General features: G+C 39.0%; 4 protein-coding genes across 6 annotated transcripts in view; 2 read left to right on the top strand and 2 right to left on the bottom strand.

Moving 5' to 3' along the window:
* Positions 1 to 1,622: 1,622 nt before the first annotated feature.
* ccdc137 (coiled-coil domain containing 137) lies at positions 1,623 to 5,548 on the bottom strand. The gene is made up of 6 exons (XM_077558317.1): positions 5,384 to 5,548; positions 5,035 to 5,186; positions 4,732 to 4,957; positions 4,389 to 4,471; positions 2,412 to 2,491; positions 1,623 to 2,317 (listed from the first exon to the last, which is right to left on the bottom strand). The coding sequence occupies exons 1-6, from the start codon at positions 5,449 to 5,451 to the stop codon at positions 2,126 to 2,128; spliced, it is 801 nt and encodes a 266-aa protein (XP_077414443.1). The 5' UTR covers positions 5,452 to 5,548; the 3' UTR covers positions 1,623 to 2,125.
* A 1,214-nt stretch (positions 5,549 to 6,762) lies between these two features.
* Positions 6,763 to 15,647, bottom strand: tspan10 (tetraspanin 10). 3 transcript variants are annotated; one of them, XM_077558315.1, is made up of 4 exons: positions 15,509 to 15,647; positions 8,990 to 9,204; positions 7,931 to 8,496; positions 6,763 to 7,076 (listed from the first exon to the last, which is right to left on the bottom strand). In XM_077558315.1, exons 2-4 carry the CDS (start codon positions 9,086 to 9,088, stop codon positions 6,770 to 6,772), a joined length of 972 nt encoding a protein of 323 aa, XP_077414441.1. In that variant the 5' UTR covers positions 9,089 to 9,204; positions 15,509 to 15,647; the 3' UTR covers positions 6,763 to 6,769. The 3 variants fall into 3 exon arrangements, with proteins under 3 accessions (XP_077414441.1, XP_077414440.1, XP_077414442.1); XM_077558314.1 differs by lacking the exon at positions 15,509 to 15,647 and having other exon boundaries at positions 8,990 to 9,757; XM_077558316.1 differs by lacking the exon at positions 15,509 to 15,647 and having other exon boundaries at positions 7,931 to 8,865; positions 8,990 to 9,102.
* LOC144044104 (uncharacterized) lies at positions 10,157 to 12,548 on the top strand. The gene is made up of 4 exons (XM_077558319.1): positions 10,157 to 10,772; positions 10,902 to 11,050; positions 11,135 to 11,261; positions 12,320 to 12,548. Exons 2-4 carry the CDS (start codon positions 10,957 to 10,959, stop codon positions 12,546 to 12,548), a joined length of 450 nt encoding a protein of 149 aa, XP_077414445.1. The 5' UTR covers positions 10,157 to 10,772; positions 10,902 to 10,956.
* Positions 15,648 to 18,854: 3,207 nt separating the features above from the next.
* The window catches only part of aatka (apoptosis-associated tyrosine kinase a), a 40,814-nt gene continuing 33,446 nt past the window's right edge, over positions 18,855 to 26,222 (top strand). Inside the window, exon 1 of the mRNA XM_077557971.1 lies at positions 18,855 to 19,387. Within this exon, the coding sequence (XP_077414097.1) occupies positions 19,309 to 19,387 (79 nt within the window). The 5' untranslated portion in view covers positions 18,855 to 19,308. The remainder of the gene's footprint in view (positions 19,388 to 26,222) is intronic.

The following is a 26,222-nucleotide window of genomic DNA, read 5'->3' as shown; positions in this document are numbered from 1 at the left end:
TGGCGCCACACTGTAACTACGTTGCAGAGGCTCTCCTGGAGGATATTCATGGGAAGCAGCCCTCAGTCGTCTTCTTTATCGGCATAGTAGCAAAACATACAATAACTCTTCAGCGTTGAAATCATTTGAATCTGATTCGGCAGTCGCCATCTTGACTCATCATACGCGCCAATCACATTCATGTGCTCTTCACAGACAGACGGGAAACGCAACAATGCTTTTCACTTCAGCAGCCTCATATGAACTCAAATCAATAACTCCTCCACCATCTATGTACAGGAAGCATGTTTGTTGTTTTTATTGCATTGTACTGTGTAAAAATTGAATTGAAGAGTCGTTCAGATAATGGATAGATGTAATTTAATGTATTTTTATTTTTTTATTTATGTACTGTGTAGAAAGTATATACTGTATACAATTAAAGTTTTCATTTATTTATTTATTTTTTTTTTTACAAATGTTTATAAATTATTTTTTAATAATTTCATAACATTTATTTTTTTAACAAAATGTTATTCCATTTGACTTACAAATTTAACTTACAAACAACCTCTCGGAACCCATTGTGTTTATGTTGAGGACTAACTTTACTGCTGTGTGTGCATTTCATTGACCAAATATGCACAAAAAAATACATTCATCTTTGGTTCAGGATCAGCTATTTATCACAGGTAGCTGACATGACGCCACGGTGCTTTGACACACTCGGGACGCTAAACGTCAAGGGTTTCTTCTATGAAGAAGCGTAGGGTAGGTTGTTCCACTATGCAAAACTGGACGGTCATTGGATAATGCTGGGCTTTATTCCGCCCTCGGGACGCCCAGCGTCTCTGGGAGTCAATGAGGCAGTGGGCTGGCCTGGACGCTCCATTTTTGCATGATGATTGGCTGATTGAAATGTCTCTTTGATTGAAGTGAAATAAGCGAATCGGTGATGTTGAAATATAAACCTCCATCATGGCATTTTTAAAAGTTTTTTATTCCATTGCTCTCAACTGACCGGAGACTTTACCAATCCCCAGCGACTTGGTTAAAAACAACTAGCATTCGGTTTGGAGACTCGTGTAACTCTGCGGTTTCTTTTCCCTTACCCTCTCGGTCACACAGTAGTGTACCCTCGTTAGAAGCTCCACCTGCCAACAAGCTACACATAACAGGTAATATGAACTTTGTCAACCAGATTTGGGTAAAGCCATTTGTTAGTCTTCCTTACAAAGAAAAAATTACAGTAAATAAACACAATTAATTATTTGCTCAGTAAACAAAATTGAGCTTCCCCTTCACGAATGATCAGCAGCCGCCCCTGGTACAAACACTAGGTCCTGCTTTGCTACTGTATTTTAATGTTGGTCATTACGATGGTACTTGAATAGCCAAGTATGTTTTAAGGCGGTACTTGGTGAAAAACAAATAAAGGAAATGAATTAATATGTCAAATTTAAATTTGATGAGGTGCCAAAAGTTTTAAATTAATAATTCACTATTTCCTATTAAAATTGGTACAATTTGGACGTCAATCTCAATTACAGCGTGTTTCGCTTTTTTCTCACAAAACGTGTTGATTTTGATATGGCAAAACACAAAAAGACATCAGCTCACTTGTATTACAAAAGCAGCAAAAATATGCTTTACTGTTGTTTAATTCTCCTTTACAATACAACCAAGGCGTGTCAAAACAATTTCATGACATCACTGTCCCTGCCTTCAAATAAATGAAATGTATTTTTCTGAAACACTGTCATCAAGTGGCATCGCAGCAGTACTGCACAACCTCTGTTTCCAACCGTGTTCCATTCCTACACTTTCAGGTCATAATTATAAAACTAAACTGTAATTGTATTAATATTCCAATGCCAACTACTTCATTGCATGCCTTTCGTAGCCTCGGAACATCATAAGTTGATACCATCGTAAACCGAGGACTCCGTGTGTATTGTAAACAACAAATAAATACAGTACATGGCCACAATTAAAATGGAGAAGAGCAATTGCCTGTCAGGACATGTCCCCTGCCAGTCTGGGGATCCAAATGTGCACTTCTACCCGACCTTTAGCCGCCTCACCTTTACCTGAAAACCATCCACAGTCAGTCACTTGAGAAAAATAATCTTGTAGTGGTTCCCCATCAGTGGGGACCCTTGCGCTTCATAGTCCTGGCCTCCTCCTGCTGCTGCAGTCTCTGTTTCTTCATGTGGCGGTAGGCCAGCACCGCCCGCTGCCGTTCCTCCTCCATGATCCTCAGCCTGGCCATGGATGGCTTTGCCGTGGATGTCACCGAGTGGCCGAGGAGCGAGTTGAGGAGGAGCTCTTTGGCGCCCTTCGGGTGGACGGGAGGCAGAGGAGAGAACGCTGACGTGTTATGACTTGGACGCGTGACATGCGAACGTGTTCATTGGTGGGTTTTGTTTTACCTGAGGCTTGATGGGTGCTTTCCTGGGTTTGCTGGTTAGTGAAGGGGGTTCCATTGAAACCTCGCCAAAGGGAATGTCATCTTGGAAGAAAAAATGTTTTACTAGCTTAGTCCTGTCTAGGTCATGTTTTACAGGACACATACACATTTTTTTTTACTCTGACAGTTAAAAATAAAATAAAAATACGTGAATTAGTTTTCTATTGGCAACATGAAATGCAAAATCATTGGTCTTTGTATGGGGAATTTGTGTATCCTTGTGGAGACATAATCAATGTTCAAGGATCGTGCTAATAAACTGAGGCTTAGAATGGATGGATCGACCGCTGCTCACCTTAAAAAAATATTTTTTTTAGCGAGTTCTGCTTCAACCGATCATGTTATCATTATCAACCCATTGCTATGCTAGCATCAAGGTTATAGTTAACAAAAAAGTACAGTTCACCTAAAGTTGAAAATGATTTTCGTTAAAAATGCATTGCGGAGTTTAAAATATGAAAGATTTTTCTACATCATGCATGCTCCGCCAACACCCAGATGAGTACAAAGAGTCCTGACTTTTTAACTGCGACTAACTGCGCCTATCAGCTTGTATCTTCCCTTCCGTTCGTCCCCGCAAACATGTAGTTGTGTGTTAGCTAGCGTACGACACAATTGGGATGGAATTTGAAATAAAAACAAAAACAAGAGGAGGCCGAAAATTCCAGCTCAGACTCCAAGAAAACCGAGTTTATTTGAGCGAACGTCCACGCATGCCGCACGCGCACCATGCACAAACTTGACACTGAAGCTGCAGTTACGCTTTAGGCCAGATGTGGCAGTCACAAGTAAAAAAAAAAGTGACAAATTCCATAATGCATCTTCATATACTTTTATGGAATTAACTATAACTATAGTAAAAATGTCAGTTTTAAATTTCGCCAATAATATACATGAGCTTTCGAAGTTCTTTTTAAATGTATTTTATGTTGGTATTACAGTACATAAGAACGAATGTCGAACAGTGGTATTGTAGTTTACATTATTACAAAATATTTAGTAACCTTTTTTTTTTATTATCTTGCACTACAAATATGCCACATATTTAAAAAAAAAAAAAACTAATACTAAATTTAAGAAAAACTAAACTACTGTAAAACAAAACAAAAAACACTAACAAACTTCCTAATTAAACTAATAACTAATTAAAAGTAACTACATTAAAAATAAAAATAAAAAGTCAAAAGGAAATAAAACTAACTATAATAATAATTTTTAAAAATCCATAATTATTATAACCCCTGGCTAGCATGCAAAGGAAGCATGCTAACCTATTTTCTTGGTTTCGTCATGTGATGTTACACTCCTATGGGATTCTCCTTATTTTATGTTAGTTAGACAGCAAACCACAACTTGGAGTGGCAATAAACAAGTTGAAGCCTTGTTTACGAAGAATTGTTCACCATCTGTCAAACTTCTGCCTGAAGTGAAGTAAGCCGAGTTGCGTGCATAGCCAACCTACAGTGGTTGTATCTCAAATACTTGCTTGCAAGTCAAAACAAAACAAAATCCATCAAAAAACTTAATAAATAAAAGCAACTGTGTGTAGAATTTAGTGCCATCTAATGGTGAAATAATAGAATGCCATCATTTTGAAGCACGTGCAAGCCTACCACCAATTACTACCAATTATTATTTGGATAGAGGAAGCTAGCAGCAGAAGCTAGCAAAAACTAGCGTGAGTAAATTGTGAGACAAACTGCTGGAGCCCGAATCACGGGAATCAACAACGACCACCTGCAGGACCCATCTTTGGAAGGTGAGCAGCGGACGTTAACGTTTGACGTTAGGGTCCAAATCCATACCTTCAGGCAAATTCATATATTGAATATAACGTCTCTACCGCGCAGCCCTAGTCTCAGCTTTGATGACAAAGTTATTGGAAAGAGAAATTACCGCTTGAAAGACTGAAAAACAAAAAAGCTGCATTTAGCATTACCTTGGAACAATTCCTTTTCCATCTGGGCCTCATGTCGGTCCAACTTTTTCTGCTGTTTCTTCTGTAATCTCAGTTTGTCGTATCTATGGCAACAAACAACATGCAACAAACATGAAAGGTTGAAATGCTATTTATCCATTCTAGCCCTGAAAAAAATGTTTAGTTGGACTTATTCCTTGCCAGTGTATCCATTTTGCATTTGTGTGTTTGACCGTTTCGCCTGTTCAATAAAAGGTCATAAGTGCATCAGTAACTGTGGCTCTCCTTGTCCACATGCGAGGGCATCACATCACTTGAGCGGCTACTCAAATTGTAAGTCAAGTCAATGTCTGAATGTGCTTACTCTTTCTTTTTATCCGACTTCCTGTGGTCAGCAGGCTTCTCCTGTTCGTCTTCACCCAGCTCAGGTTTCCTCTCCACCTGGTTGTTGGTGAGGAAGAGGACATGCTTTGACTCTATGTCCATGCGCCGGTTGTACTGTGGCTCGCTTTCCAGCTTTCTTCGCTTGAACCGCGGGACAGCTATGTCTGCGACCTTGGACTTCTCTGGTTTTCTTGAAAGAAAGAGCGCTAAACACAGAAAATTATGCATTATTTCCTCACACACTCATTGTAGTTAATGAGCAATGTTTATTTTTTTAAATCACCGTTTTTTAATTTATTTGCTTTCGAAGAGCCTTTCTTCATCCTCTCCTTGTTCTTCATGATCTCCTGCAGCCTGAAGGGGATGTGCTCAAGGTGGTCCGCAACATGTTTGTTGTCTTTTGGGGCTTTGCCGTCTCGTTTCTGCTTCTTGGTACTGCCATGTTGAAAGGTTGACTTTTATTAGAAAATTATCAATGGAAAATAGCTTGTTTACTGTCTGCTGTCATGTCGAAAAACGTTTCAGAACAGCGAGATAAGTTTATTCAACTTTGGTAGGGCCGATTTACAGCTAGCTATTAGCATGCTAAGGCTAACAATTGCTTTCAGGCAAACGTAGCGTCTTTACATTACCTCGGTTGCTGTCCGGTTTTGTCAACCACCTCCTTGGAGTCGTTTATACGCTTCTTATTCTTTCCCATGTCGAAGAACGTCGTTATTTAAACACATTTAGTACAGACAGATCAACAATATCCTCACGTGGAGGCAGCTTCCCTATCATTTAACCTATGAGCTATGACGTCAGAGGCGAGTAGGAATTGTATGTTTTTTTTTCTTTTCGAGGTTATAATCACGTCACAGCAGGTTATTAACTAAATAAATGACAACATTTGGATGTTTTTAATGTACACAAAAATAATAAAGAATAATTTTATCATCGAGGCAAAAAGAGAAATGTCACGCCACTGTTAGCCACTTGATGGCGAAATAGAAAAGGTTATCGCTGTTGTAATGTACAGTCTGTCTGATGTGCAACAGCTTTTTTTTTGTAGTAAACGTATTATTTTTGTTTTTAACCGGAACATATGGAAAGTTGTCACAGAACCTATGTATAATTAAAATCCGAAAGGTTCTATCTGAAACTCAATACAGATAATGTTATAAAATGAAATGTCTGAAACAAACAATTGCGTAATACACCAAATTCCACACAAATCATTTGCAGGTGTCCTTACCTTGGTATTTTAATATTGCCTGGATTTTATGGACTAAACCATTACTTAACCTCTAAACACACGCACGCACGTGCACGCGCGCACACACGCACACACACACTGGGTTCATTAATGTGATGGTGTACAAGGTCGTGTTCAACTCATGCACGTGTGCATACGCACCCATACAGTTGCCCTGTTCTCCTCTTTGGCGACTTATTTCTACACCTAACATACAATACAATCACAATAGCCAGTCTCTTCTTTATAAGTACTTGCACTTGTATCCACGTGTATTCAATTATTAATTTATTAACAAGATATTTGCAATGAGTTCCTACTACTATGCCGGCTGCTTGTAACGTGTTGGACAGCAACAACACCATAACAATGTTGAATTTTATTTAGGCTACAACTCGTTTGTGTGTTCGTGTGCGCGCGTGTGTGTGTGTGTGTGTGTGTGTGTGTGTGTGTGTGTGTGTGTGTGTGTGTGTGTGTGTGTGTGTGTGTGTGTGTGTGTGTGTAAGAGAGTTAAGGGGGGATTACAACATTTACAACTTGTATTCGGGTAGCTGCCATGTGATGGGTGGAGAAAAAAGGGGCCCACAATTTAAACTGTTTGCTTACAGGCATATTTCCAGAAATAGGTAGCTCACAAAAAAATATATTAATTAATTTCAAACTTGATGGCTCAGCAGGCACACCAGAGACCCAAATATGTGTACATGCAATAAAAAGTCACTTTTGCATAACCCCCCCCCCCCCACCCCCACAATATCAGAACTAAATTCCATTTAACGTCTGGTTATGCATAAACTTTATGCCAGTGGATCCTCTGTTGAAGTCGGGTGGTGATAAACACAGTCATGATCTGCACTCCCAGCAGGACCAGCGCCACTGTCCCAATCAAGCCATGGTGCTGTTCCAACCACCTCGTGATGCCCCCCAAGCAGCCACCTAGAAAGATCACACCCTGAGCGCTGAACTCATCCAGCGTTTGGGCATCTAGACCACATTGAGAGTTCCACACGGTTCCGTTCTCCAGCGGGTCGATGCAGCACGTTGCTGGAACGCCACATGCCAAAACTCCTGGCGCCGAGCAGTTGTAGTATCTGCAGAGTAAGGTTTTTGGAAATAAACGTACAGTATTATCTGGCTGTCACTTCAGACTATATAGAATGCAAATAATAGCACCCCCCCCCCAATGTTCTGCCTTTCTCTGGGTGCTGTGAATGCACTCATGGCCAACAATGAGGCACTCTAAAGCAAGGTTATTGTTGTTAATGAAAACTAACAACATAATTACAAGAGAAATTGAAAAAACATTTTCATTAACGAAATAAAATAAAATTGAAGATGCTTTCTAAAATACTAAAAGTAACTGAAGCTACATCTTGTGTTCATAAAACTAATGAAAACTAACTCTAATGAAACTAAAATGTCCTTAGCTTTCATCTTTGTCAATTATTATAATATGTGAGCATTCAAGGTTTATTTTAAATGTATTTATTTTGGTATTGCTGTATGTCCAGAAGAAGGAAGGTCAAGCAGTCATTTGAGAATTGTAGTTTGCTTCACCTAATGACTTTTTAAAAATCTTGCACCTGACAAACACTCCATACATAAAAAAATGAAACTAATACTAAAACTAACTATAACCAAACATTAAAAAAAAAAAACTGCTCTAAAAACTAATTAAAACTAACTGAATCAACAAAAACAAAAACCTAAAAACTCTTGTCTATATTGGGTGTAATTCCACTTTCGACCACTGGATGATGGCACACTAGTTTACGCAAATTTGCAAGAAGAACAAAACAAAGTACAAAATTATTATTAGTAAATTATTCATTGTCATCCTCTGTCATCCTGCTTTTTACGCCTACAGAAAGTAACATATTTAGAATCAAATATTTGATTTTACTTCACAGGGTCTTCAAGTTCAAATACACCAGACCCAACTCACATGTTAACCTCCCAGTCGCGATAAGTATCCGCTCCACAGCACTGCAGATTGGACTGGATTTCATCTGTGATGAATCTCAGATCCAGGTCATCCTGGTAGCGAGCCATGGCGGTCAACATGCCTAAACGCAGGACGTTCCCGATCTCTTGTTGCACATTGTACACCACGATAATGGCCAAAACCTGCGCCGTGATAATCACCAGCAGCATTCCGGAGAACAGCTTTAGCAGGAAGCAGTTTTCCCTCAAGGCGCCCACGCAGCCCGTCAGACAGAGCAACGCCAGCAGAAAGCCCAGAGTCACCAGCAACAGCATCGGGTCGGTGCCTATGCTTCCGATTTTCTCCTGGGCGAAGGACTCCTTGCTGATGAGGCCCCACAGCCCCAAGGTGAGAAGAAGCAGTCCCAGGACTGAGAATGTCAGGTTGCTAAGAACCAGGAGGTACTTGAGGAAATAGTCAATAAACGAATAGCCGCCGCGGGGGTGGATCTCGTTGAATCCGGGCTCATGTTCACCGCTTGTGTCCACTTGGTGGAGCTCGGTGGTGTCATGCGGTCCCGCATCTCCCTTAGACATGACAGAAAACAAGAAAATATGGTGACTTGCGATACAAAACTAAACACTAAAAAAAAAAATACACATCTTGCTTAATGCTAACAAACAATGCCGATTGTCATGGATGGGCTAATGAGTAGTATGTGTGTCAACATGTGTCGTGTTGTTATAATTTGTTAAGCAACGGAAACTGAATCCATTTTTTGAATTGCTTATTCACTTCACATGTACAAATAATATAATAATACTCACAAGTATCTATTCTTTATCCTCTACAAAGAACAACACATATGGCTGCGGCTTACTGAAGAGTTTTGACCGTCTGTGTAGATATTGGAGCAGCGCAATGTCCATTGATTGACTTGGATTTAGGAGAGGGTTCTGACTGGACAACAATAGATCTAAGTCTGGGTAACTTTTATTACTTGCAAGTATGTACGGATACAAACAAAGTTCCTGAAAATGGAGTACTGAACAACAATCTGACAATAGCCTGACGTTTTACCTTCAGTATGAGCGGGCTGGACTCATTTGGTGCTTCTTCTATTCTTGTCCAGGGCCAAGGGACTCTTCTTGCCGACAAATATCTCCTGATGCTGTCCATGGCTGGGAGACAATCTTCCACACGTGTTGTTTTTGCCAGTCGCAAAAATGAAGCGGGACATGCACAGAGAGGTTTTGCAGTAGAGCATGTGAACCCAGGCGCAGCCAGTCACCATGCTGCGTTTGGCCGCGAGGGGCCGTCAGGCATGCGGGTTTTTTCATCATGTGAGAGTCACAGTGAGGGGATTAGACAGTATTCACAGTGTGTGTGTGTGTTACATCACAACAAGCACAAGAGTCATTGAGGAAGATTTTCTTTACTTACTGTTGATTATCCATTGTGTACAGTAAAATTAGTTATACTGTAATATGATTAAATTAACATATAATAGTGAATTGAACAAATGTGTTTTAATTCATTTTTAATTGTAGAAGAATAAAAATAGTCATTTAAATTAATATATGTTCCAAAAAAAAAATCCTGACATTGTTTATATATAAATATAAGGAAATTTTTGGATATGTTAATAGTTTAAAGCAAAAAATTAGGATCATATGACATTACATTCAGCATGTATGTACACGATTAAATACATGTTGTTGGTGATGTATATCAAATTATTTAAAACATATTTTGTATCATTATCTTGTAGACTGCTCAGTAGTATTGTTTTATTTAAATTTTAATATACTGTGGTGAACATTTTTCATTGTTAGGAGATATTGTAAATGTTACTTAAAACTTGTACATTTAAAAATTTAATGAAGGCCACTGAGAAAAGTTGTGCCTTGTGATATGAGCTCGTATCTCAAAACATTTGTATCTAAATTATACTTCCTCCTTGAAATTGATGGAAAAAACATTTTAGCATCCCCTTAAAAACATTTAAAAAATATATTTCTGAATGTGTTTTGACGTTGGCGGGAACTGTGCTGCTTCCATCCCTTGTAAACATGTGAAACACATTCATATTTCAAATTTGTGCTTGTATCTCAAGGCAAACATAAATATATTACATTGCCCCATTGACGGTATGCATCTAAACAACTTGCAAGTGAAAGCTTTCATATCTCAAGGCATCACTTCCCAGACTTTAACCCAATAGAGAACATCCAAAATGTTGTTTCAAAGTTTTTGTGGTATAAAATCCATTTGTCTTGGGCTGGACCAGCAGTTCACAGGAAACCATCAGACTGTCTGCTCCATGCAACACAGATCTAAAGCATTTTTCAAAAACAATACATGTGCAACTAAATATTAGCTTAATGATTTATATGAAGAAAAATCGCTTCTACAAAAAAAAATGTTTTAGTTTGTCAAGATGACAAAATGCAGGCTGGAAAGCACACACCAGCCGGAGGGATCCACTCATCTGGTACACACACATTTATCACCAACAATACATTTTTGGGATATGACATCATCAAATTGCAGGCCATGTGGTGTCATTGCCCAGATGTGTGGCCAAAATGACTTTCAGCGGGTTGTAAGAATGTTCAGGCTGAAGCCTTGCCACTCTTTTGAAGCCCACCTTGATGAAAACATGAGCAGGGAATTTAAAAAAAAAGAACACACAGTGGATGATGTGGAACACGCCTTTTTTGGCTTGTTTTTGGTAGTTTTTGTGCAACATATGTTACTCTGAAATGGGAGTGGCTTTTAGGAGGCAGATATGATCAAGTGCAGTATCAAGGATTGACTCACATTGTTGTTTTTGTTGCCGAGACCCGAGGAGAGCAAAACGGTAAGAGGAGAAACTTTGGTAGTTTATTGCAATTGAAATGATCATGATGTCCAATGAGGTGTGTCGACACACTTTACAGTTTAACTTCATTTTAATCTTGATTTGAATTTATTTGCTTATTTTAAGCAGGATCTGTCTTGTGTATGAATGGTCCTGAACAAAAAACAAAAACAAAAACGTGACTATGCACATTCGAGGGGCTCTTCTCTTCCTCTGTATCATCTCAGTGGTTCAATCGCAAGAATGGAAACAGGAAATGCTGCGTTGGTACCCGAAAGGTCAGCAAGAATAACTTTTTTGTTGTTGCTTTCTTTCTACAAACAATTGTATAAAAACACATGTATGTTTTTTTTGGTATATAGAACACAAAGATGCCAAAACTTGCACTAATCTGACCCAAATACTGGACAACTGGAAATTTGCAATTTTAACGCGCGTGAAGGAGCTGCTCATCAATGACCACGCGTCTGTCCTTCCTGAATACAGTCGGTGAGTCGTCTCCATATCCATCCATCCATCCAATATCAAATCATTGAAAATATTAATTATTCAATATCAACTGCAATATCTATTATTATCTATTATTATTATTATTATTATTATTTCCTCACAGCCACACAGAATTCATAACACCACCAGTCTGACCACAGTTGGTCAAGGCAAGCCGGTTCTATTTTGCGATGAGTTCATCGCAAAGACGGCTCCAAAGGAAAACTGGAACCCCATCAAAGCAGCGATGACTAATGTGTTTATGTAATCTAGCAATCACGTTGCATCTGCCTGCAGCACTTTATTTGTTCTTTTTAGTCTGAACCCAAATTTAACGGAAAAGGAATGATCTTGACCGGTGAAGGAATTAAGGAATTTTGTCCTCTTTGCGTGTTACAAAAATGAAGATAGATTTAATGTAAGAAAAATACACCTTTTGCAAAAATGATTTAATAAAAATCAGAGAATCTCTGGACAAATAACAGCCTCTATCATCACTTAAACATCGTGGGATTCAGAGCGTCAAATGTACTCTTCTACGTGTACAATAGCTTCTTATAGTTAAAAAGACCTCCTCCTTTTCATTTATAGACTAAACATACTCTCTGGTACTTTTCCGTGAGCAGTGGCATAAACAAGGTCAGATTTGGGTGTGTGTTCGGGACTGAATATGTTATATAGTTGAAGGTTCTATTTTTCCCCATAACAAAATCTCACAAACAAGTTGAACCAAATTTACGGTGGCCGTGACTGATGAAGAAAGTAAAGAGTGCGTGTGTGTGTTATTTCAAAGCAAATTTTGTTTTCAAGACCGAAATGTGCGTGTACAAAGCGCCGAGAAGGAACTTTTTTAGACTAAATAGTATGACCCAGTTTAAGGTCAGATTATACCGAAATCAACACCATCTGCTCTGCACAGGACACAAAACATTTCGACAAGGTTAATATAAAGAATTGGGTTGTTCATAGTGTGTAACAATGGTTAATAAAATAAAATGAAGTATTAAAAATGTTATAATATCTAACACCGGCCACTGCGTGCATGCGTGTCCAAGCAGGATCGCGCCACTGTCAGACGCTCTGGGGGAGCTCCACAGACAGTTCAACAACCTCAAGGATGACCTGGCGAGTCTCACGGCAAAGTTCGATGGTGTGGAGGCTTTCGTGGACCGCGTCAGGGACGGCAGCTTCATGCAGAGGGGTCGACCTGGCGCCACTTTCAAGTTGGCCCAGATGAGGCCTTTGCAGCCAATTAGAATAAGAAGAAGGGGACCGCACAGGTCCTAGTGCTGTTTTCTTCCCTTTATGGTTGCTATCAATACCTGTACACTAATGCTTCAATTCACTTAATTGTGCTGCTTTCTGGTGTGCCTGCCTTGGCCACCTGGGGGCAGTACAATATAGTCATACAGACACAAACAAATAAAAATCACCATTACTCATTTCTGCAACGATATTGTCTCTTTTTCGCAGAGGATAGAGAATATATATCTGTGGCTATTGTGCTGTTGTCTATTTACATGTTTGCATTGTTTTCAAATAGCCATTGCCTTAGGTTTAGTCCACCATGATGCTGTTTGTCAACTATGGCATTTTTGTTAAGAATTAATTTAGTGAGGCATTGCAAAGTCAAAGTTGGGCAGTTGTTTACATAAATATGAGTTTATATGTTAATATATTTCTTCAAGGGTGGACAGTATTTTGGATTATGACTTTTTAATGGCTTGTATTCAAATCTTGCCCACCCATCAAGTGTAAAACTACATAAATATTTAGCTGTCAGCATATTTCTGAAAATACACCTCACAGACATATTATCAATACACCTGGGAATTGTTTAAAATATGTGAAAAAAATATATAAGATGCAGTAGGCATATGTCGTTTTTAACAACCTCTGCAATGCTATGTCATTTGTAGCCACTAGAGTGCAGCATACGTGCAATTCTCAAAGGATAAAAAAGAAGGGACTGTTTAGGGAACTTGCTCACTTGATAATATATATACTGTGGAATTTGAAGTCAAACCTCTCATTGTATTTGAACGAAGACTAATGTCATCTGAATTTCAGTGACCCAACACCCTCATGTCAATAAAGGGGATACAAACAAGTGACATCTGTGAGTCTATTAAAAATAGACAAAAATGTGCACATTACATTTGTAGGGTTTCATACAAACATCTACGTACGTAGTACTGAGTTAGTTTTAGCATTCACCATCAAACAATATGTTTTGATGAGTAACTCATTTGAAGAAGCCCTCTATTAATTTATAAATTATTTTTTGGAGCATTCATACTACATAATATTTTACCCTTATTTTTAATTATTTTTTTATAATGTATAAAACAATTGCATTGTTCATGAATAATTCAGTAATGTTCAATATTTGCAAGATTAATTAATAATGTTTTATAAAACATTGTCATAGTATTGAGTATTTTGAAGGGTTAGGCTTAGGCTTGAAAACATTGCTTTAATCTTTAAAACACACACACACACACACGCATACAATGCTAATGTAAATAATAGTCCACCTGCTGCCATTAAAGCATTCAAAACATTCTAGACTCCTGATTCTCTGACCGGAATCAACGGTCCATAGCGCCCGCTTCAATTTGCGTAATTCTTATAATAATTTGGATAACACGTCACGGATCATTCATAAAGTTGTTTTTTCTGGTCACACACATGGTCTGCTTATTCAGTCAAAGTTGTTAGAATGACATGACCTTATAAAGTCTAATACTTTAATACTCTTATATAAAGCATTTCACGAATGACTACCTAATAACTTACAAAATATTTATATTTAAAAAAGAAAAGAAAAGAAAACGTCTATCATAACTTGAGAGGATATAAAGATTTTATATTACCTACATTTAGACCTGTTCGTAAATTTTTGTGTGTGTCTGTGTGTGGGGTCAAACTTAGGAAGAGTTTAAATGTACAACACAAGCAATGCCACAACATCCACAGATTCAAACTGTTGTATAAACATATGGTTTGGTTTCAGTATTTGGAGAGTGCATCTTAAACTTACATCAAATCTTCCATCTTATTACGATAGTATATGCTTGCTGCTTGTTTATCATTGCGGGCATATTATCCATTACCATTGTCGGTATACTTTTGTCTTAGAATTATTGATATGTGCTGTTTGCACTTTTGTTTTGTTTCTGGTTTGTCTCTTACCCAAGCTGGTATTGTTGCTTTTTATTACCATTGGTGGTATGAGCTTTTGATGTCATGTTAGTTAATTAACACATTGTTTTTAGTTCTGTTGTAGATGTTGTTCATGGAAACCGCTGTTGGTTACTGCAAGCTTGCGCGAAAGTAGCTAAATTTGTTTTCAAAGTTTGATATTAATGAGATTGGGGGTGGGACTTAAGTTTTTCTTCCTCCCACTCCTTTTCAGGCTAGGTTTAGTTGAGCATTGTCTGGAGAAAATGATAAATTGTTGATTTTGATTGCTGCCTGAAATAAATAAACAATGAATGAATGAATCATGAAAATGACATAAATAAAACAGAAAACAAAACAATAGCTACATGAAACACAAGTATAAATTATTACTGTGCCACTGCATGGCAAAAATAACTGCATTATTTAAGGGAGTGTAGTTCTAACAAGTGAAAAACTACATAAGTAAAATAATTATTAAATATTAGAACATACAGTAAATAAATGCTATTATGCATAGCAAAGGCAAGCACATTACTGACATAAAAAGTACAATATTTAAAAAACTATAATATATATAATAATAATAGTAATAATAATAATAGTAATAATATTTTATTATTATATTTTAAGCCACTTCAATCACACTACTAATATATCATCCTCATAAAATAATGCCATGGATACCATTTACAATAAATAAATAACAGGTTATTTTAATAAATAAATAAATGTTTGGGTTCATAACAAAGCAAAAACACTAATAATGTGAAAATTGTTATACTAAAATTGATATTTAAAAAAATCCATACTTTATCAAGCATATCAAAAGTAAAAATAAAAATACAAAAATGCAACAAAATAATATACAAAATGAATGAAAAGCTGTAAAATTGAACATTTTTATCGTTTTTTTTTTAGCTGATCATTATCTTTCCATAAGATTGACTCTCGAGTGAAACATAAAAAAAAAAGAGCAATCCTTGTTCAAATGTATTCAACTAGACATTTAGTAGATGAAGTAATGCAGTTCATTTTGTGACAAATTCAAAGTACGCACTTACCACTGCGATTTCATTTGTGCTCGCTGTCGTACAAAAACTGACAAGGCTGAAGAAGTCTTCTCTACGTTCACGCTGGGCCGCTTCATGACACTTGCTTTTAATCCCAAAATGCTGATGTGAAAATCCACTTGTTTCTATTAACTCCCCATCCTTGTTGGTTCAGTCAAGTAGTCAAAACCATTTGAGGAGAATCCCGCTCCAAAGCTAGGTGAGGAGTGCGTATGGTAATAATACAGAATAAACTGAGGCGCGTCTCCGGGAATCTGTTTATAAAAACTGACAACAGTGCTGTCATCCCTCTGAATGTTGCAGTTGAGAACAGCCTCTTGTCCTACAGGAACTGTCAGGGCCGCCGGCGTCTGGGTCAGTACCTTGGCATTGCCATCTGTCACAAGACACAAAACAACTACTGTCACCCAACTCCAACACGAGGAGCAGAAATACCAGAGATGGACTCACAAGTCAGAGCGCCAATGAGAAGGCAGAAGATCCCCAGCATGGTGTGGATGAACGGTCCGGGAACGTCAGTACAGGGCGCTGGAAGAGACTTGTTGCTTTTAAAGGAGCCAGAGAGGAAGTATCAGAGCGGCTGGGAGGGAGGCGGGGGTTGGGGGGAGGGTAGCTGCACGTGTCACTATTCATTCATCTTTTATCATTTTATCCCATCTATCCATTGTCTTCTGTTTATGCAGGGTCATGTTGGCCTAAGCATGGAAGCTCAGACTTCCCTCTCCCCAACCACTTCATCCAGCTCTTTCGTGGGAACCTGAGGTGTTTTCAGGCCAGCCGAGAAATAAAGTGCCTCCAGGGTGTCCTGGGTCATCCCCAGGGCTTCCTCTTGATGGGACATGCCGAGAAGCTCACCAAGAAGGTGTCTAATCAGATGCCCAAGCCACCTCATCCAACCGGAGGAGTTCGACTATTCATGCTCTCATTTCATGCGGTATGCAAGACACATTTTCCAGCTCAAAGCAAGAATCCAAGTATATCAAGGTTAAGTGTTCCATTATAAAGCAAAACCCCAACGATTTTTAAGAATTCTTTGGAAATTATTCATCTCATCAAAAATATTTACAATAATTTTAAGGTTTTTTTGAGTAGACTAAAATTTTTCCATATCAGAGCAATTTTCAATATTCAAATTATATCCATGGCAAATAATTCTCATTTCAATGCTCAAAAGTGTCCGTTCAAAACAAGAATCCTAGGTTTTCAGTGATATTCATTGTGAATTGTCAGTTTTAAAGGAAAAAATCCAATTGATTTCAAGGTTATGTTTAGTAAAAAAAAAAATAAAATCCAACCCAAAGAAAAACATCCTACTGGTTTTCAGCGAGAATCCCATTGATTGTCAAGCACACCCTTGGCAAATTTTCCATCTCAAAGAAAGAATCTAATTGGCTTTCAAGGATATTCTTTGGGTATTGTCCATCTCAAAGCAAGAATGCAAATGAATGTTTCAGAATCTCCAGCATAGAGTGCTTTGGCGGACGAACAATTTGTTTTGACCAATCTTTTTCCAAACTTTCAGTATAGGTAATTATTTGCCCATCTTAAAATTGTACTGACTTTTAGGTAGCTGGAGCGCGTTTTGTCAGGTTAACAACCTGTTATAACCAATCATCTTCAAACATTCAGGAATTTATTTGCCCATCTCAAAGCAAGATGAAGATTGATTTGAGGATATCTATTGTTAAATGGTCAATCTCAGCGCAAGAACCCTGTTGGCTTTCAGGGATACATGTCGATTGTACTTCTCTCTCGCTGTAACTTTCAGGGAAAACACGGGGACTGTTTGCCCTTTTTCAAAGCAAAAAACCTGGAAATTGTCTCATTCGCCACAGTATTAACATGTGTGCTTCATATTTGTTTATGTAAAATTTCCTCATGCACACCATAATGTTCTCTTGAGAGTTACTTACTGTACATTTCTACTGTCACTGTAACGATGGGCCGAGGGGCTTCCAGGTGGGGAGGCAGTGTGAGTTCAGCAGGATTTGACAGAAGTGAAACTTGACCTTTTCATTTGCGTGGAGCCGTGGAGAAGAAAAAGGCCTGCAGGTGCATCCTGGGACAGAAGCGAGTCCACGCCTCATTAGCCGAGCGTGAAGACTCGGTTTCACTTGCGTCTCTCCACCTCATCTCATCACTTTCATGTGATTGAAAGCCAATTGAAACCTTTACTCTTTTTTTTGGTCACATCAACTAATGCTCATAATGTGAAATAATGACCAGAATAATAACCACACAATTAATGTGCTCACTAAGGTGACATTTTCTTACCTATTTGAATCACTATAGCCCTCAAGGGAAATCTATCTATCTATCTATCTATCTATCTATCTATCTATCTATCTATCTATCTATCTATCTATCTATCTATCTATCTATCTATCTATCTATCTATCTATCTATCTATCTATCTATCTATCTATCTACCTATCTATCTATCTATCTATCTATCTATCCATCCATCCACCCATCCATCCATCCATCCATCCGTCCGTCCGTCCGTCCGTCTGTCCGCCCTCCTGCCCCCCATCCATCCATCCATCCATCCATCCATCCATCCATCTATCTATCTATCTATCTATCTATCTATCTATCTATCTATCTATCTATCTATCTATCTATCTATCTATCTATCTATCTATCTATCTATCTATCTATCTATCTATCTATCACATATTTCACATTCCACTTTTTTTCTTAAATAATTTCACATTCCACGTTTTTTCTTAAATTTTATTTATTATCACGTGTGTCAGTTTCAAGTTGCATCATTATCCGTTGTGCCGTGGTGGGCACTGGGAAGTAACAAAGTAAATATCAGACCTTTGAGTGTTTATATATTTATTTATTTTTGAATTTTACTCCCTGCATTGTAAATCTTTCTGGACTCGTCTACTCTTTACTTTGTCAAAAAAAAATCTACTACTACTTAAATTCAGACTGTAATTTTGCCACGTCGTTTCCTCATACAAATGAGAGTTTCCTCATAAAAATAGTTCTGACTTTACCACTGCGTTAATATAGGTTCAGACTTACGTTGGCCATCAACGTAGGAACACATTGATCGTCGTGAAGCGAGGACCAATCTGTGCGACACGTGACATTATCACTTCCGCATGCCACGAGCGAAGAAATCCCACACGAACCGCGACCGCAGTCAGGATTCCTCCAGCGCAAAGCTGCGCCAGCCAGCTGCTTCAAGCTCTAGATGGTCCGCGAACAGCCACGCGTTTACCGTCGTCAAAATAAAAGCATCCAATTCACACGCCAGTTCTACTATTTTATTTTGAAAGTTGAATTAGTGGCCATAGTTGCGTACATTTGTGAACTTGACTCTGGCGCAGGACGTTCCGCTGCGAAGCTTGAACGAAGACAAGCACCGTTGGTCCTTTTTATTATTGTTGTGATTTTGAATGAAACAACACAGTCAGGATTCGCCATTACAGGGAAAAAGAAGCGAGACCTTGCCTGATATTGAGGGATTTATTTACAAATAGATGTTGCTCATTTGATTGGTGTGGAGAGATCAGCTTGACGATCAGGTGCGCCGTAAAACGTGAAGAAACGAGGGTTTATTTTTAATTTTTAAAAAGGACTATGGTGACCATACAGATGTGCCAACGCAAATATGAGTGTCCACGTCTGCCTCCACATCTTTGAGGGAGAAAATCTTGCTGCGCACCTTCAAAGAAGCTGGACTCTGAATCAGCTTCATTTTTTAATTTAATTACTCTCGTCACATTTTAAAGAAATAATCATTTTATAGGCTGTTTTGTCTTCGGGGGAGGATGCTCTTAACTCTGCACGTGATCATGTCGTCAGCGTTTTTCAATCCCAGTTTTGCCTTCAGCTCTCACTTTGACACAGGTAAGGGTCAAACACGACCATTTGGAGAATGCATGCACATTTTCAAGCTCGTGTGTGTACAGTACCCTAGTGGTTAGCATGTCTGCCTCACAGTTGAGAGGTTCTGGTTTGAGTCTTAGCTCAGACCCTTCATGTGTGCAGTTGACACTTTCCGGGTCATCTGGCTTCCTCTCACATCCAATAAACATGCATGTTAGGTTAACTCAGCAAATCGTCTATAGAATGTCTGAATGCTTGTTCGTCTATATGTGACCCGTAATTGGCTGGTGACCGGTCCTGGGTGTACCCCGCCTCTCGCGCAAAGTCAGCCGGGATAGGCTTACTGTGACCCTAATGCGGACAAGCACTATAGAAAATGGATGGCCACTGTGTCAGTCCTCAAGGAGGTTTAACACAGAGTCTGATACTTTGTAGATGGATGGCATCTAGATGACAAGTTGACTGTGATGTACTACAAAACGTCCTCGCAAGACACAAATGCAGTGCCAGGCATGTGAAACATATATGCTTGGTGTTTGTGTGCTGTGTGTGATGGACCCTGAAAGTGCTGCAGAATAAAAGTGTAAACAGGACAGAGAGCGAGTCCCTGCACTGTGTGGGCCAAGTGTGCTGAGCATACAAATGGCGGCCAGAGCGGTGCCGCTTCAAGTTTCGAGCTTCTATCTCACACCCTCACTGTGTTTACTCTCATATTGTCACTATAAAAAATATGATAACAGCGGACAATAAGTCATTAAAACACCCTGTATACTCAATGAAATAACTTGAAACTGATTACATTTATCTAATGGCAATCTGGCATTGATTTATTTCCGTGGCCTAATTATATATATAAGAAAAAAAGTGGCCCTAAAAAAATACTTTTTAAAATGTGTACCAAACCACAGATGTCAATACTTTGTAATATTTGAAAGATCCATACTATATCTTACATACCGCATTGTTCAAGTTGGTATTACACTCTAAATTGCTATCGCTTATGTTGTGAACAGCCACACCATCCCAATATAATGCTCCTTTGCAAATTTTACACGCTAAAAAAAATTGCAAATTTATCTGTCATTCATTAAAAATATATGTCATCCGTGTGGCCTAGACTTTCTCTTAGATGGCTTTGGCACATGTGGGTGTTAGGCTTAAGGCTGGGTGTTAGTTTGCCAACGTTTGCGAAGCTAGCGAATGTTGATTTCTTGATTTCTTGTCAGAGTTTGTTCAAGGTCACGTTTGCCAGATGTTTGCCTAATGTTTTAATGTTTTGTTTTTGTCGCTAGGAAAGTTTGAGCATGTTCAAAATGTCCTTGCGACAAGAAAAAAACATTAAAATGTTCGCCCCTCAGTGGGATATTACAAACAGCTAAAAGTGCATCTGCCATATAAAGCGGCGCCTTATCTGAAGCTCCCTGTTGACCATATTTGGCCAATCTGTCTAGGTTTCCTTCCTACTGGTGTCACAAGTATGACTAATTGCTTGGCTGTATGTGAGTCATTGTTTTTACTGGTGTAATACACTGTTTGTGTTCAAATATCCATTGCTTAAAGCATCATAACACCACCACATACATGCGAATTGTGGGCAATGATGGTTTTCATTATGTGTCAACATTAGCATTTAGCTAGCGGACCAAAGTACCAAAGGTTAATATAAGTTGTGTGGATATTTTAAAAACACAATGTGTAATTGTCTTTGTTTTATGTGTAGTTTGACAGCAAGCATTAATTGGGAGTGACAGCGTGAATCCTATTTTATGAAAAAAATTGTTCACTATCTGTCAAATTGTTGTTTGTTGTGAAGTGTCGTGAAGTTGAGTCACTATCACTATACAATGCTCATCTCAAGTTTACGTTCGCGAGCCAAAGCACAAAAGTGAGACGACGGCTGGGAATATTTAGCCTGGAAATCCAGACATTTGCGGGGCAAACTTGATATAAAAGACAGTGGAATGAACCAATGAGCGAAGAGCGGATGTGACGTCAGAAAAGCGACTCATTGAAGTCTTTTTTTTTTTTTTTTTGCGGAGACGGAGTAAAAATCCAACATGGCTACTAGCCGAAAAGAGACAGTAGTGAAGGATTTATGCCGTTGTTGCGGGAAAAACTTGAAGAGTGAAGAGTGACGTTGCTCACGTAGACGACATCACGCAAATAGACAAATTTGATTGGCCGGCCTATTTTCGGACGGTTTTGAATCGCTGTCTATGGACGCCTGTCCAGACCCAATTTCTTTTTCAAGAAAGTGGGTGTGGCTTGCCAGGCCAGGGAATAGTTAGCCAGCCAATGAGACTTCAATGAAACTCCGTCCGTCACACACAACAACAAATGAAGGGAGTTAGCCATCTTCACCTCTGGATAAACATTGCCGCAGCTAGCTCGCTAGCTCGCTAGCCAGAAGCCATGTAGCTGGGCCAACCGAACAAGGATTTATTTTCAGCATCAACAGACACAAACGACCTCAGGTTCTATGTTTGGCCGTGGTACGCCAAGGGATTCTGGTTAAAGCATGGCATTTCAAACTCAAAAGAAAAAAAACCCTAGAGTTAGAAGTGGTGGCCAAAATGCATCAGCGTGCTCTTTGTAAATGTAAGTTTTAAGCATACTCCATTTACCATTTAGATGAAATTGGAATTTTTATTTTTTGGAATTGACGTCTTTATTCCGGAAAAGTACCAGGAGTACCAATTTGATCAAAATGATAAGTTCGGTGATGGTGAATTGGAATTTAGAGGGCTAGTCTAACTCAAGCTCTTGCAAGCACTGTAGAAAATGGATGAGTGGATGGATGGATGTGGACTAGGTCAGTGCTAGTGAAAGCCTGACCAGGGACCTCCCACCACTGCTTTGACAAGATTGTCTCGGGTCGACACCGGTGTAGCTTAGGGCTGATAGTGAGTATTTAGGAAGTATTTGTCTGCCAACCTCAGAACATTACCTGTGCATGCCTAGGATGGACTAAGCAAAATACACACGCACAATGACAATGCATGGCATTACGTAAGCTGTCATCCATATCAGCAGCTCTCCTGCCGCCAGCACCTGGGCCACCGCTGCTTCAGAACCACGGAGAGCTCTCGGCACAAGGGAGGGGCGTGACTAGAAGAGAGTTGTTTTTTTTTGAAGGGCCAAACAAATCAAATGAAATGCTGTCTCCGAGTCCCTCCCACCGACTGACTGTTTGATTATTTATGTCCGCATGTGCAACACCAGGCACTTTAGTTACATAAGACTGCCTCTGGGGGAAAGGGGGGGCGGGGGTGGCTAGTGAAAGAAAACGTAGATTGTGGAGTGGAGGGGGGAAGCCATTTATTATTTCTTGTCTGCGCCATGTGACAACTTGGGTTTGTATCGCGGTGTACTGTTTTATTTAATTTTGAGTTAGGCTGCCCTGTAGTGTTACATTATTTCTTGAAGCTGGATTCAGCTGTGGTGGGCACAGTTGACGAGTGGTTAGCACAGCAAACAAGTGTGGATTTTCTATGGATTTTTTACAGTGTACTGAACTTCCTTACTGCAATGCCCTCACATGTGGGAAAGGAGAGTCACCGATGATATTTTCAGCCATTCACTGAACCCTGGGAGAACAGTCAAAGACATTCAAAGCACTCACGTAGGAGCTGCTGTTAACCACTGCTCTCACTGCCTCTTAAAGGCACATGCTTATACACATTTCCATATGTGGTTTTATATATAAATATATAATAAGAGTAAAACTATTTGGCAAAATAAGCTGTAATGTTACAAGATTTTTAATTTGTGTCACGTGGCCAAATCCAGAAAACAGGTGAGCCATGACATTTGCAATGCGAGCCCGAGGGCACTTTGACATCAATTGGTAGAATGTCATAATGGCTGTGCCCTTAAATTGATTAAATAATCTGCTTTATTTTTATTCGACAAATCGTCGCTATGTGAAAAACACTTATGACAACCCCCTTCCCCCCTATTTTTTCATGTTTTTGAGATGTCTGCATTTAGTTTAATCCCAAAATCATAAAAATGTTTAACAAATGACAAATATTTACACAAGTGTTTTTCACATAGCAGTGATCAAATGCAATATTAATATAATATTTTAATATTAAAAGAATACTGTAGCGTGACTTGTTGGCATACGTAGAACATATTACTGCAAAGAACATTTTTGACTTGACTTCCACTTCATAGCCAGTCCTGTGGTTCCACTGTATTTCCATGTCTACCATGGAAACAGGCTGCACGTCTAGCAATATGCTGGTGAGGCGCCTATTGTCCTCATATGACGTCCTTTTGCTGATATCCGCCGCACTAATAATGCGGAAGCCAGTCCGAGGATAAACCTTCTCTCATCCATCCAGCTGCCAATGAGATAAACAGCAAGCAGCTTTTTGTTGCTTGTGTGCATAAAAACAATGGCAGCAGGACTCGTTTGCGCCGCATTCTAATTTCCCAATTCAGCACATTTGGGCAGCCTGGGCAACGGACTGTTTAGTAACATTTTGGATTGGAGGCACGGCCTTGGAGCGGATCTTGATATGCTGCGCATCAGACGAGTCGGAAGCTGGTGAGGGCGAGGGAACGTGACAGACCGGTAATCGCATCCACGCCGGCTCGCCCTCCCAGTTAATGAGCATTATTATGGCTCGGCATCAAATTGCCATCTGCGGTCGTTCACACATAGCATGACAGGAGAACACTGGGGGGACGTTGAGATGCCGTTAATTGAGTCTCCGTCTTTCCTCTGCAAGTCAGGGACGTAATTCAGGATTAGCTCGCACACACGCTGCTGAAATGCGGTCTTTCGCACAAATGGCAGTTTTTCACTTACATACACGTGTATCCTCAGTGTGGTACGAGTACTACATGTCAGAGCTATATATAGAGAGTTTGGCCAACTCGGTTTTCAGTAGGGTAACAAGATGGCGTCCGTATGTCATGTGACCAGCAGTTGATAATTGACTACTGGCACATGGGCTCCCTCTAGTGGTACATGAAGAATCACTAAATTAAATGTTTAAACTGAGCATAACGTTACTGTAGCTTCAATTTTCTTTTAACCCAATACACCATATTCGTTGTGTGTGAGAGCATTTGAGTAGTGTGCATGAGAGCATTCCAGTAAGGCAAATGTGTTTCACTTGTGTATGAAAAAAAAATCACTTGCATGGCTGAGAGTGACAACGTTTCAATAATAGCGTCTAGTGTACGCGAAAACGTTTCACTTGTGAATGTGAGTGGAAAAAAATGTCACTTGTGTGTGAGAGCATTCCAGTAGTGTGTGTGAGAGTTAATCTTGAATTATGTCCCTGACTGCCCCTCCAATGTCAGCCTCCTCCCGCCAGGGATGGACGGGCACGTTGATGTAAATGATGACAACGTGCGTGTTCACAAACTCGTCACCTCATGATGCCGCATGGCGTTCAATCAAAACACTTGTCAGCACTCAGGCACTTCATACAGCCACTGACACACATCGCTTGCTGGCTCTCTCTCAAGTGCAGCTTTACACCACAGGCATCTCAATGTGGCGATTTTCATATTGTATCATGATAGTCAGATGAGGACAAAACAGTATGAAAATAGTACTAAAAAAAAGAAAAAAAGGAAGGTGTAATGTGAGAATTATTTAATGTCTGAATTATTTTCAAGAATAAAATCTTAACATCATAACCATTTAATATTAGTTGGAATTTACAAGAATGTTTTTATTTTTTTTATTTTAAATAAAATGGCAACATTTGAAGGCGAATTTCATATTGTTCCATCATAGTCAGATGAGGATGGAAGCCCATTCCCGCCAGTAAAAAAAAAGAAAAAAAAGTGTTCTGCATGTAAAAAAAAGTTAGTTTTTTTTTTTCTAGAATAAAATCTTATTAGTCTGAATATTACAAAAATGTTTTTTTTTTTAAATAACATGGCAACATTAGGAGGAGGAAAAGGTGTAATGTGGTGAGAATTATAATAATAATAAAAAATCATGTTACGAGGAAGCAAATATAATATAAGACTAATACAGTCAGAATATTACAAGGATAATACATTTGTTTTAAGTCACACAAGGAGGAGTAAAAAAAATACTGTACACAATTGCAAGAATAAAATGTATTTTTTTGCTTTTTTTAAAAGTCTTTACTTGATAAGGATGAAGTCAAAATATCATGAAAATAACATACCAGTATGTTAAAAGTTTAGAGAGTCTTTACATGGAGAGTCATTCAGCAAAGTTCAAGGGACCAATAGTCAGTTAGCTCAGTGGTTAGAGCAGATGACTAGTGTGCGCGAGACCAGTGTTTGTGCTCTGGTTGGCACAGATTTTTCCCAATTTCACTGTATACCTGTTGTACAATGACAATACCGTAACGGCATTCTATTCTAAATAGACAATAATGTGGTAATTGCATTTCAATGGCAGTTGTTTACTAGAGTTAAGTGAGAATATTTTGCGAAACTTGTGCTAATGTTACAAGAATAAATTTAAATTCATTTTGAATTCAAGTAGTAACATGACAGTTGAAAAAACAGATATGGATGACATATCACAGGAATCAAAACATCATACAAAGTAACTTTTTGGTCCATGCTGTTTTATGAGGCCTAGGAGACGCCCACATGAGCAAATGCAAAGCCTGTAAGCGTCTGGGTATAAGTGTTGGTGGAAAAGAGGCAGATGGAGGCCACTGTTCTGCCCCTGCAGCACTGTCCTCAATGCAAACGCACACTCAGGGACATTTGGGCTCTTTTCTGCTTTGTCAGCATTCTTACGGCATTTCTTGTCATCTACACGTGTTGACACAAAAACAAAAACTTATAAGCCCGACGTTGTCTTGGTGGTAGCCATTTGGCTCACGTTGGTTAACTGCACGTG

The sequence above is a fragment of the Vanacampus margaritifer genome, chromosome 2 (assembly GCF_051991255.1).
Source record: "Vanacampus margaritifer isolate UIUO_Vmar chromosome 2, RoL_Vmar_1.0, whole genome shotgun sequence".
Lineage (NCBI taxonomy): Eukaryota > Metazoa > Chordata > Actinopteri > Syngnathiformes > Syngnathidae > Vanacampus > Vanacampus margaritifer.
Note: the sequence above shows the minus strand (reverse complement) of the source record. Positions and strands in the feature narration are given on the sequence as shown.

Bases quoted from the DNA above. Each gene is read 5' to 3' on its own strand.
- ccdc137 (XM_077558317.1), bottom strand. From the start codon at position 5,451: ATGGGAAAGAATAAGAAGCGTATAAACGACTCCAAGGAGGTGGTTGAC. The intron at 5,187-5,383 runs GTAATGTAAAGA...TCAACATGGCAG, and splicing joins AAAACCGGACAGCAACCGAG to TACCAAGAAGCAGAAACGAG. The intron at 4,958-5,034 runs GTGATTTAAAAA...TTCTGTGTTTAG, and splicing joins AGCAAATAAATTAAAAAACG to CGCTCTTTCTTTCAAGAAAA.
- tspan10 (XM_077558315.1), bottom strand. From the start codon at position 9,088: ATGGACAGCATCAGGAGATATTTGTCGGCAAGAAGAGTCCCTTGGCCC. The intron at 8,497-8,989 runs GTAAAACGTCAG...GTCATGTCTAAG, and splicing joins CCAGCCCGCTCATACTGAAG to GGAGATGCGGGACCGCATGA. The intron at 7,077-7,930 runs GTGAGTTGGGTC...CTTACTCTGCAG, and splicing joins CGCGACTGGGAGGTTAACAT to ATACTACAACTGCTCGGCGC.
- LOC144044104 (XM_077558319.1), top strand. From the start codon at position 10,957: ATGCACATTCGAGGGGCTCTTCTCTTCCTCTGTATCATCTCAGTGGTT. The intron at 11,051-11,134 runs GTCAGCAAGAAT...TTTGGTATATAG, and splicing joins GCTGCGTTGGTACCCGAAAG to AACACAAAGATGCCAAAACT. The intron at 11,262-12,319 runs GTGAGTCGTCTC...GTGTCCAAGCAG, and splicing joins GTCCTTCCTGAATACAGTCG to GATCGCGCCACTGTCAGACG.